General features: G+C 49.7%; 1 protein-coding gene across 1 annotated transcript; it reads left to right on the plus strand.

Moving 5' to 3' along the window:
• Window positions 1-3,968: 3,968 nt before the first annotated feature.
• Window positions 3,969-6,495, plus strand: FASLG (Fas ligand; the record flags this gene model as incomplete). The annotated part of the gene is made up of 4 exons (XM_082287012.1): window positions 3,969-4,358; window positions 4,700-4,745; window positions 5,646-5,699; window positions 6,101-6,495. 4 exons carry the CDS (start codon window positions 3,969-3,971, stop codon window positions 6,493-6,495), a joined length of 885 nt encoding a protein of 294 aa, XP_082143138.1.
• Window positions 6,496-12,379: the final 5,884 nt, after the last annotated feature.

Genomic DNA, 12,379 nt, shown 5'->3' on the forward strand with positions numbered 1-12,379 from the left:
TTTCCAGGGCCAAGGCTGGCTTTGTGCTGAGAGGCTGGGACAGGGCATGGACTCTACAGCAGGGCTTGTGAATGTCCTGTCCTCCCCTCAACTGCCATTTGGGGGGACAGGAACTCAACACCTCCACCTTCTCTTGATCTTCCTCACAACTTGTGAGTGACTACAGCACCTTGTTCCATTTTGTCCCCTTACTAAGCTGTTGTACAATATGAAGTGACCTGCTTCTGTTTCTCAGAATAGATCTCATTACCTCATAACCACTATACGTCATTTCCCTGCACTTACTATGGGCACCAAAGAAATGAAAGCAGCAGAGTAGTATTTTAAGTATTCTTCTTTTTCTCGGCTGCTTTGGTTCCTTGGATTCTCTCTCACCTCAGGACAGAGCCCTCTTTTGCTGAATTCAGGGCTGCTGCCTGCTTGTTGTGATCATGGTGGAGGAGAGGACAGAGCACTTTGCTCACTGGAAGAGGGACATACTAAACACTGTAATGCCAGGCCAGGGCTGTTAACCGTGGACTTTAAAACCTGTTCTTGAGTGTGAATATCTGAATGTCCTCGCCATGGCACCAAAACATGGCATTTACATGTGCTGCAAATGCTCCTAGCAAGGAGAGCAGTTCAGGAAATGAAAAGCATCACCATCATTTGAGAGACCAAACTGTTGAAAAAACATGTAAGAAAGAAAACAACATGAAGATGTCAGTGCTAACTGCAAATGCTGGGTGAGTTCTGTTGCCTTCCACACCCCTCTCAGGCTTCAGCAGATGAATGTCCTCTCCCTTTGGAGGCAGCTTTCACAAGTATCCATACCAATGTTCAGTTGAAAATCCATCTCTTCCAAACTGTCACTTTTAGTGACTCCTTGGGAAGCTTTTTATTCTGTGAGATTTAAGAGCTCTCTGCTGTTGGAAATAATCCCTCTCTTTATAGGTTTTCCACACACCATCCATCCCTCCCTGCCAATCTGCTCTTGAACAGACAGATCTGAACCTCTTCTCTGTCCAACAGTTACTGCAACTTCTTCCAGAACCTCTCTGAAGTTGAACAAAGACTTGTGAAGTGAGTTCCAGGAGTGTCTGTAGCTGTCTAGTGCTGTATGTGAGCTCTCATGGGAGCCCATGGGCTGGAAGCTCGTGTCCAGCTGAGGAGCCTCTCAGTTGCAGACTTGTTTTCTTTCTAATTCATTGTCTTCTACCCAAAGAGCTCGATCTGCAGTCTTTGTTTCTTGCCTTGTTTTCTTCTGATTGAATTCGCTGTCCTCATTATTTTGAATCCTGTGGTTTTGAATGAGAATGATCCTCAACTTTCTCAGCTGCTCTTGGGTGTAATTTCTGCAGCCCTGTTGGCTTTCAAGAGCTGCTTTTTAGCATTTCCACTAATCATTAGTGTGAGAGGAAAGATTTGTTAATTGCTTCCAGAGAGACTCTGTCCAAAACATGGTGAGAGCCTCTCCTACACAGAGGTTCACACTTCAGTTTTTGTTTTAAGTTTCAGGTTTTATTTTCTGTCAAGTATTAGATCTGGATCATTCAAGTCCTGCTTTCTTTGGGGTATTTCAGGCAGGTCATCCTTTTGTCCCTAAATCCTGGTGGTACAAATTCTTAGCTGCTGGCTGATTCTCTGCAATCAGCTTCAGCATAATTACATGTCTTGTTAATATGAGCTCCCACCTCTCTGGGAGAGGGTGAATTGGGGATGGAGAGTGTTCTGAGCAAATCCTCTTTTTCAGTCTGTAATGGTTTTTGTTAGTTTTGGCAAAGGGGAACAATTCTCTGGTAAGGGCTATGGAAGGTGTTTCCATTGGAAAATATTCCTTCCTTCCTGTTCAAATGACATATTAGGGCTGCTGGAAACAGAGTGTACAGACTGGTTCAAGAGTGGGATAGGGTGGTGGAGGCAAATCTGTCACCCTTTTTGTCTTTCTTATGCCCTGTTTTCCTGCCCAGTTGTCCTTGTCCCACATTTTAGGAGGGCTCAGCCTTGTCTAAATTCTGACTCTAGGCCTTTAGCAAAATTCATGTGACTACAGCAAATTGTCCTGCCATTATTTCAATAGCCCTGTTAATATCCTGTGTCACTTGAGCAGCAGGAAGCCAGCAGAACACACAGCCTGCAGTCACCAGAACCTGCTTTTTTTTGGACCAGAGGATCTCCAGAGGTCCCTTCCAACCCCAGCCATCCTGTGACTCTGATCCTGATGTGCTGTGCAGACACAGCTCTGCCTGACACCATCTTCCAGTCAGTGTGTGTCATCTTGGTGGTGTCTGCAGGTGGTGACAGGAAAATGGAGTGTGACAGCAGAGGAAGAGGTCCCTGAAAGCATGTTGTGCACTAAGCATTTTTTGATGGTAAAATAGCCCCAATCTTTGGTTTGCCACAGCATGTGGTATTAGCAGGCTCTTGATCTGGGCATCCAAAAGAGAAGGTGCAGCTGAAATTGCTTCAGTTGGTTTCCTTTTCTTTCCCTCTCACCCACCCATTAAAAAAGCATCTTTGTGATAATAGGAAGCAGTGGGTTAGAAGTAAGAACACTTGTGACATTTAAGGGAAACTGCTACTGTGTCCTCAATCCCACCTCAATAAGCTGTTGGCACTAAACACAGTGTCGGGAAAAACTTGGGAGTGGATCCTCTCTGGGCAAAGCCATTGTGTGACCCTCTCTTGTAACGGCTGTGGGAGTGGATGGGGACCTGTCCTTGGGTGGCTGGGGAATGCTGTTCTGGGATACAGAGAGGATGACTGAGCCAGGGTAGGCATGACCAAGCTTGAACTTGTTAGAGCTGGATTTATGTTGCCTTTGTCTCTTTTAAAACCAGAAGTGTGAGGAAGAGCCAGATGAAACCCCTGCTGTGGAGCACTGCTGCAGCAAAGGGTTGGTGAATATCTTCAAAAAGCAGTGGGATGTCTGGTGGTGTAGGCAAGACTTTGTCAGCATGTCTGATTTATTGCTATGGTTGCAGGCAAAGCTGAGCCCTTGCTTCAGAGAAACAAGTGTACATAGGTTGTTCAAATGTGCTCTTTTCAGATCCCAGTTTTGATGTTCAAGATCAAAGCCTGCACATTGTGATTGCTTCCTTCAGCCACAGGAGACAAATCTCTAGTTTGCTCGTGTTAAGCATTTCCTTCTTTTTTAACACCACTCCATACAAATACACACTTCAACACGGGGCTGTAAAATGCAAGAAAAATTGTTTATAATCACTTGTGTGCACCTGTAAATCCGTGGGTCAATCTCACTGTCACTGCTTAGAAATCTGCAGTAAACAAGGAATGGAAACTGAGAAACGGAAATGTCCCTGTGTCTCTTCATTAGGATATTGTAATGAGCTCTTAAAAGTGCTGGCCCTTGCAGCATGGTCTGGATTCTGGGTTCTTCCTTGGAAGGGAGGAGGGCAGCCCCCTGAGCTGGCTCTGCCTGGGCTGTTCATGCTGGGCCAGCTCTGCTCAGGCTGCAGCACTCACAGTGGCTTCCTCTTCTCACTGAGGTTTTTATCACAGCAGTACAGCGCCTGTGTTCCGTGCCCCGGGATCCATGCCCTGCGGAGCTGCCGAGGAAAGGGGGGGATGCACAACGGACAGGTAAGGAACGAAGCGATTCCTTAGCATCCCACTTGGGATTGGTTCTTCATCCTCCTGCTGTGGGCAGGAGTCCTCAGCTCTGTCTCTCCCTTGCGGTGCAGGATGCCAGAGAGTTTGTCGTTCCTTTCGCTCTGCTCGCGGTCCAGGACGGGCAGTGGGAAAGCAGCCGCCCGTATCCTTTGGGGCTGCTGTTCAGGGTGTTGGATTGCTGAGCCCCGGGCGGCAGCGCAGCCCCCGCGTGTCCCGAGACGGAGCTGTGGGAGGAGCGGGGGGGTCGTGACCCGCCAGCCCGGGCCGGAAGGCGGTTTGATGTTGATGCGTGAGGCTTTTGATGCTTGAGGCTCTCAGAGTCGCAGCATCCGAGCTGGGCGTCCGCCGCTGCAGGGATGCAGCCGTGCCAGGGCAAAGCTGGGGCTGTCCCCAGGGCTCAGGCTGGGCCAAGCCCGGCAGGTTTCGGGTGCCACAGGGAAGAGCGCACCAGGCATGTCCAGCCCATCCCGCTCCCGGCCATGCAGCAGAACTTGAACTACGTGTACCCCCAGATCTTTTGGGTGGACGGCTGTGCTGATGCAGGTGCTTCCTGCTCCCCGGCACCCCCCGTGGGTCCTTTCCCACCACCGGTACCCGACCGGAGGAGAAAGCCTCGGAACAACAGGGGAAGGAGAAGCGTCGGCTTCCTCGTGGTGTTCTTGCTGATCCTGGTGGCCTTCACTGGAGTGGGGCTGTGCATGTTTAAGATTTTGCACCTGGAGAAGGAACTGGATGAACTCAGAGAGGTGAGGTCTGCCTGGCTGGTCACAGGTCCCTGGGGAAACAGGGAAAAAGAAACATTTGGAATGGTGTCTGAGATGCTCAGGTGGTGCAGAGCTCCCCAAGGGGCAGGATGGTGGCATACCAGTGTCTGCTGTGACATAGGAAGGGGGTTGCTTGTTCCCGTACGGGACTGCTCGGTCGGTGACTGATTTATCTGGATTTCTTTATGTTGCTGAGTGCTGCCAGGTCTCTTCCTGTGTATTTCTTAGCACTTCGCAGCTCCCCATGGGCATCCAGAATTAGCCACTGTCAAAGACAGTCCTTGCTCTCAGTCTAAGCCAGTGTCCCTCTTCTCTTTTGACAGTCTGCCAGCGCTGAGCACATCCCTCCAGCTTCAGAGAAACTCACGGGTGAGTCTGTGCCTGGAGGAGGAACCCAGTGAAATTGAAACTTTCCACAAGAACCTGCCAATTTTTCTAGATTTCATTTAGGAAAAAACCCAGGGTTTCAATTTGAGTGGACCAATTTAAAAGTTGTGTTTTGAACTTCCAAACTATTGCTTCTCTTTTGCATTCCATGTTAATGTTACAAGTGAGGATATCCTTTACAAAAAACGGCCAAGTCAGAAAGAAATTTTCAGCCCTCTTGACAGTTTTTTCTATATCCGAAAAGTTTTATTTTTTCCCCACTGGAGGATTTTGGTTATTAGAAAAGTTAATTTATTTTCAAATTTGTTCTGATACTGAATCAAAACAAATTTGAAATAGCAAAATTATTGGGAAAGGGCAGTCCTGGTTCTCATCAACTCCTATATCAATAAATTTTCCCCTTTAGGGGAAGGGGAGCTGACATTTGAACTGGATGCTCAGTGCTCTGATCACAGGCTTCTTTAGCAAAAGCTGAACATAAATAATAACCCCGAATTTCTTGAGGGGGCTGGATAAATAAATAGAAACAGGGAAATAGTGTAAAGGAGAAGGGGGAGCGGAGAGGAAAATTTAATTGGCTTGATAAAAGAACAGGCTGCTTCCAAAATTAGAGAACATGAAGTAGATGTTGAGGAAAAGTGAAGGATGGAGTGGGATGGGATCCAGATACTGAGTCACTGGAACTGGCCCATCTCTCCAAAGGGAACTCAGCCCTCCAGGGAAGGCAGATTTTCCCAGCTGTGCTCTGCCTTCCTGAGGACAAGGTCTGCCTGGCCAGTGGGATGGATCTCAGGTGTCAGCTTTGTGGCTGGCTCTCCCACTGCCCTCTAGGCTGACTTTTCCATGGAGCACGTGGCCAATGTCTTCCCTATCTTTGTGCAGGGCAGAAGGAGCAGTCACTGCAAAAGGAAGCGAGGAAGGCAGCCCATCTAACAGGTGAGGGAGCAGCAGGAGGTGGGAGCAGGGGGGAATGGGCAGGTGTGATGGGATGAGGGGGTGGCATGGCTATAGTTGGGTGGAGCCCACCTCACAAGGCTTTCCTATTTTGCTTGGGTAACACATCTGCTCTGAGAGTAGAGAGTTGCTCCACAGATAAAACCCTCCCCCTCAGTTATGCTTCTCAGTGAGGCCTGGTTTTGGCTTGGCTTTGGGGTGTGGAGGACAGGAGCTGTCACTGGGGGCTGGTGTTGGTGAGGTGTGAGGTCGGGGAGGACTTTCTGCACTGCAGACAAGGCTTGGAGAACGGTTGCCTTGTTGTGACATGGGGTGTGACTTGAGGAAAAAACACTCAACTGGATGTACTTACCACCTTCTTTTTGTCTTGTTTTGGCTTCCAGGGAACCCAGCCCAGCGGGACCTCCCTCTGGAGTGGGAGCCCATCTCTGGCCATGCCTACACCAGTGGTGTCCAGTACCACAACCGGGGGCTGGTCATCAACGAGCCCGGGCTGTACTTTGTGTATTCCAATGTCCTCTTCCGCAGCAGCGCCTGTGACAGCCAGGTCCTGTCCCACGTCGTGTACAAGAGAAACCCAAACTCTCCGGGCAGCCTCGTGCTCATGGAGGACAAAGGCATCAACTACTGCACAGGGCAGAGGATGTGGGCCCGGAACAGCTACCTGGGGGCTCTCTTCAAGCTCAGGAAGATGGACAGTTTGCATGTCAACGTCTCCAAAATCGCTCTGGTTAATTTTGAGGAATCCAAGACTTTCTTCGGCTTGTTTAAACTTTGAAATGGAGCATGGCTGGCAGCCCCTTCACACACACACACGGATGTGTGAGGGGTGAGTGCTACCTGGGCACAGTGGCACCACAAAACCCATTGAGAAACCATGTTTGAGTTTCCCAGCAGGAGGGGGTTCAAGCAACTGGTAAAGGCTTGAAAGCAGACATCTGGAAAGCACTGTACTGTATCAGCCTGAAGAGAATTGCACATATTCTCCTTACAAAAACCCCTGACAAACTCAAAACATAGCGTGCTGAAGACCCTGTTGGAACTCACTACTTGCTACCTGAGAAGATACTGGGACCTGCTGCTCCACGTGGTGTCACGGCCCTGGTGGGGACAGCTGGTGGGTGGGTGTTAAGGAGGTGCCTGAGTCATGCCACGACACCACAGTGGGAATGAGTAGTGTGAACAACTGCTCCCCCTGAGCCACGGCTGGCCACCCTGCCCAGCACTGTGACTGCTGTACCACAGGCACTGCCGGCTAGCTGGGCTGGAAGAGGGGCTGTGCTCATTTTGTGTTATTGACCACTCCCATCCCAGAAAATGCTCCCCAACCCCTTTATTTAACTCATCCCAACATGCCAGAAGCAGCAGTGCCATGAGGGGTGTCCCAGAAGTGGAAGCCTGACCACACCGTGGTGGTGGGGATGGTGGGGTGACCACAGGCTCTGCTGATGTAATCTCAGCAACACAGCAGTGCAGAGCAGTGGGGCTTGAGGTGAAAGCAGCACCTCAAACCCCCCCTCCTGCCCCTGCAGCACATGAGGGTCCTCCATGGAGGTCTGGTCTGCCACCCCTTTCATGATGCAGGTGGTGACATGCTGGCACCTGTCAATTGCATGACTTCAGCTGGGCCCCTTGTCATGAGATGTTCTCTCCTGAGCAAAACACAGATGGTAAATACATATTTTTCTAGTGAATGGTACTGTCCTCTCCTCATTTGGTGCAACAGGCTTCTGCAATGGTCAAAGCACTGCAAGGCCTCTGTGATCAGGGGTCAGCACCTCATTCCTTCTCCAGCAGTGTGGCAGAAATCTGGGAGTCTCATCCCACTTTGCTGCCTTCTTGGCAGTGCCCAGCGTCCTTTCCATGAGGCTTTGGAGCTCCAGCATCAAAACTGGATCTGGGGATGGGGGAGGTGTGGTGTGGGCAGCACAGACGAGGCAGCCCAAGCCCACTTTGACCACCAGGAAGGACCTGAGCTCAAACCACAGTTTTGAGCTTGAGTGGAACCGGGGCGCTTTTGGCTGAGCAGAAATGCTGCTGTCCCCAAAGGCACCATCTGTGTGATCTCTGGTCCCAGAAGCCCTTCTCACAGAGTGGTCTGAAGGGCAAAGAAATGGTGTAAAAAAAACCCCAAACCCTATTTGTTCATCCTGGTGTCAGGTCCATGGAGTTCTAACCCTGGGGCTGCCACTCACATTGCCACCAGGCAGGACACAAAGGCTGTAGCTGTGGTACATCATCACCTTTGCCTGGGCTCCTGCCTTCTTGCAGCTCTGCTGTTGGTCTCAGTGAGTGTGGCTCTTCAGCAGACTGAAGTATTTGTTTCCTTTTCCACGGTGCTGCTCTCAGTTTGGTGCTTGTGGCCTGCAGTTTGTGCTGTTTGCTTCAGAGAAGTTTATTTCTTTGAATCTTCTCAGGGGTCTGGCTACTGCTGTGGCCAGTGTGAAGGGAAAACTGCGCCCCTGTTCACACAGCCATTGCTGATATTTCTACTGCATTTCTCAGGATGGAAAGTATCTCAAAAGGATGAAGCTTAGGGACTTTATGGCTTGACTGATTCTTTCTCACTGCCTTTGCCCCTGCACGTATCAGAGGGGCAAACTGCACAGCACAGAGGTGGAGCTGCTGAACCCAGACCCTGCCGGGAAAGGCTGGAAATTGCTGTCCTCTTCTGATTGCTGTTTGTGCTGTGTTGCTCTCCTAGTGATGAGGCATCCAAGTGGGGAGTGGGAATCTGCATGTACATGTGCCTGCAAGCTTGCAGCTGTCTCTGTAGCCAAACTAGCCGAGCACATCGTGTGCTTCCCTTCTTTACCGGGAAGCAGCCTGGAGAGAAGCAGGGCATTCCATGCCCACAGGAAGCCTGCCCTGAAGTTACTCTGTCTGCTAGTACGGTGTTGGAAGGGCTGGAACGATCCCAAAGGCTTCTCTAGGTCAGCGCACAGTAACTCATGCAGGGTGTGGCTGTAGTCAGCTCTGGGGCAGGATGAGCACTTGCACACACTGTGCACCAGGAAGGGACAAGATCTGTCCTTTTCTGAAATGCTAAAGGCACCACAGACCTGCATGTTTTGGAGGCAGTGGCACAGTGGGGTCGACAGTCTTGTTACAAAATAGTGCCGGGTCTCCTGAGGTGAACAGAGCTGGCTTATCCCTGCGGGATCAAGCTGCAGCTCTGAGACTCGCTCCTGAGTCAGAGCGGCCGTGACCACGCGCAGTCAGCGGCTCAGCTGCCAGTGAGACACGGTTCTGCTCGGTGATCCCTTCCTCAAATGTCCCTCTAAACTGCCCAGAGCAAAGCCACTGCTCGTGGGCTCTGACTAAAGATTGGAAGTGAGGCCATGACAGGATTACACAATTGCAAGCTGCATGGAGTCAATTCATGGGCTGCTTGTGCCACACCGACTTTATTAAAGTCATCTGCTTATCTAGCTAATTAGCATTTATTTAAAGAAATTTTTGCTAATTGTTACCATTAAATACTCAATGAGTATTAAATTCTGACATTAGGCTCTCTCAGGCTGAGAGGTGGGGTTATTCATCCTGGAGAAGTTTCTAGGGAGACCTTAGAACCCCTTCCAGTGCCTCAAGGGGCTCCCACAGAGCTGGAGAGGGATTTGTGACAAGAACATGGAGTGACAGAACAAAGGGGAAATGGCTTTAAACTGAAAGAGTGTAGGTTTAGATTGGACATTGGGAAGAAATTCTTCCCTGAGAGGGTGGTGAGTCAGGTTGCCCAGAGAAGCTGTGGATGCCACATCCCTGGAAGTGTTCATGGCCAGGTTGGACAGTACTTTGAGCAACTTGGTGTAGCAGAAGGGGTCCCTTCCATAAACAGGGGTTGGAGCTATCGTTAAGTCAAACTATTCTGTGATTTTTAATAGCTCTTGGACTGTACTTAAAATTATTTAATAAAAATAAATTATTGAAATTTAATTTGAGCTTACCAAGTTTTTTGTTCCCTCACCACCAAGGGAAGGGTCTCTGCACTAGAAAGGATATCCCAGGTCCATCAGCAGGACTGACCCAGTGGATGTTTGGGTTTTCTCTGTCCTGCAGGCCATGGTTGCAGTGGTCTGAGCTGACATCCTCTCTCCTGACCGAGCAGCCTGGGTCAAGTGTGGAGGTGCCTCAGGGTTTCAGCACTACTTAACAGGGCTCCAGAGACACCCCCCCTGCAGAGAACATAGCTGACAAGAAGTGACAAGCCCAGATCATCTCCTGATAAGAGGTCTCTGGTCTGCTTCCACTGCCGAGGACACAGACAGTGTGGGCAGCTGAACCCTCCCCAGAAGATGCCCATGTGTCTGGATGTGCAGCTGGCCAAATCAGGGCTCTGCATGGCAGATATTTATTCTGCTTTGTGGCCAAGCTCAGAGAGCTGCTTGGCAGCGATATGGCCTCTTTTGTGGTTGATGTGTATTAGATGCTGTATCCTTTTTACATGCCTTGGTGGAGGAGAAGGGAGACCAGGTGCCAGTGCTTTGCAAACCTTGTGCAGGCTCAGGATGTGCTGTAACCAAGGTGTCAGAAGGGGCTGCATCACAGACCAGACTGTATGGGCAGGGCAATTGCTGCTTCCATGGCAAAAGCGCAGTGGAAGCAGAGGGAATCCTGGTCAGGGAGGGAGGAATGTTCCCTGCACAGCTGTGGCCAGCATCTCTCTCACCAGTACTGCCTGTTGCATCCATGTATACTGACTCTTCCCCAGTCCATGGCCACTCAGGATGGGAGGAAGGTGGCTGGCGCACAGCAAAGGTAAAGCAAAAGCAGAAGGAGCAGTGGCCGATCCCCAGCTGATCCCTGGTGGGTGCATCAGGGTGTAGGGATAAGAAATGGAGCCACAGCATGGACTCACTCTTGGCAGGCTTCCTTGGATACACAGCTTGGCTGGGAAACCTCACAGCTCAGGCAGAGAGCTGGCGCTGGCACTGGTGAGAGGTGTGAGATGGGACTGTTTCTGTAGCCTCCTGGGAGGAGAGAGAGCGTGAGTAAGAATGGAAGAATTGATACGTCTGAAGCCACTCAAATCCTGTGAGTGCAGGCAGCAACCTTCTGTTGGATCTGACAAGTTTCATTGGTGCTTTGGCTGCTTTTTTGGAGGCTGATTATTGTTTTCCTTTTTTTCTTTTTAAAATCTCCCTTTACCTCTTTTTTTTTTACCTGAAGCCAGCCTTGGGATCCCTGAGTTTCTGTTACAATCTCTTGTGTGGGGTCACTTCTTCCAGCCCAGGGAGCTGCACAGACTCTGGCAAATTTTACCAGGTTGGGAAGGAGCATTGTCTATTGGTTAGAGACAGGAAAAAGGGAAGAGGGGTAGACATAGATATTGCTATTATTCCCCTAGTGCTCTGACACATGGGTGTATTACATCATGGTTACAGAAGTGTAATTTTAGGCATGACTAAGTGACTGAGGTTCAAGGCAGAGGAGAGGATGAGATGAGTAAAAGAGGAGTAATTTTGCTGCAAGTTGCATGTGAATTTCTGGTTGATTTTATTTACTAAAAAAAAAGGGAAAAGAAGAAGAGAAGCTGATGGCTTGTTGCTGATTCATCTCTTGGGGTAATGAGGAGAGCCAGGTGTTCTGCTCCCTGCACATGACCTGTCCCAGGAGATGTGGGACTACAGCCTGTGGTGCAGGAGGTGGCTGGCAGTGCCTGCAAGGGTGTCTCTGCCAGGTGGCTGGGAAGAGATGCTGAGTCCCCAGCCTGTGGTGTGACCAGCAATGCTGCTTTAGGATCCTACCCATAGGCACTGGTCTGGCTGGCTGCCCCTGCCAAGCCCTCAGCAGCTGTGTGAACAGGCACACAGGCTTTCTGCTCTGGAGGCTCACAGGTTTTATTGGAAATAAGCTGCTCATTCCTCTGGGTAGCAAAGGCACTAAAAGCTCCAGGCGAAATATCAAACCACAACATGCTTTCCTCTCCCTCAGCTGCCTCCTCATTCCTCAGCACAGTCTGTACAACTCAGCCCTATGAGAGAATCAGCTTCTCTCTCCCCTTACAAACCATCATAGATATTTTACATCTCTCTCTCTTTTCCCCATATTCCACAACCAGTTTCCTTCAACAACAGTTGAAAAAGTCTCCCTGTCCAGATTCCTTTTGTGTTGGGGATTCTTTTGGTTCCCCATTGTCATTCCTGGGGACTGAAACTGGTCATCTAATTCCCTGGGGCCTTCAGCTTGGAAACCTGCACTGGCAGGGGAATAGCTGGCCTTTTGAGCCATCTGAATGACTATCAGAACTGGACTGCATGTTCGCCTCAGCTCTGTGCTGGGGACATGCATTTCTCCTGATGTTTCTCTCTCCTCACTAGTGTGAGGTTTATGTCAACACAGAGGCAAAATATGTCAGAGAAAAAGGCATCAGAGAGGAACATTTCTGTCTCCTAATAAGGTTTCTGTATGAACAACAGGTATCCAAGCTTTAACTTTCATTACAGTCCTGAAAGAGAAATCCAAACCACGGAGGATCAAAAATGCACAAAGAGGATGCAATTTTCTCAAATTCCCTGCTTGATATCAGCAGTGAAGGACTGGGAGGAATTCAGCACATTCAGTAGTTAAATCCCATTGCTGCACTTGGTTTGAGTGAGGGTGGGTTGGCTGACTGGTTTATCCTTAAGCAGCAAAAGGAAATGATCATTTTGCTTGAAATT

Source organism: Coloeus monedula (assembly GCF_965178545.1).
Source record: "Coloeus monedula genome assembly, chromosome: 9".
Lineage (NCBI taxonomy): Eukaryota > Metazoa > Chordata > Aves > Passeriformes > Corvidae > Coloeus > Coloeus monedula.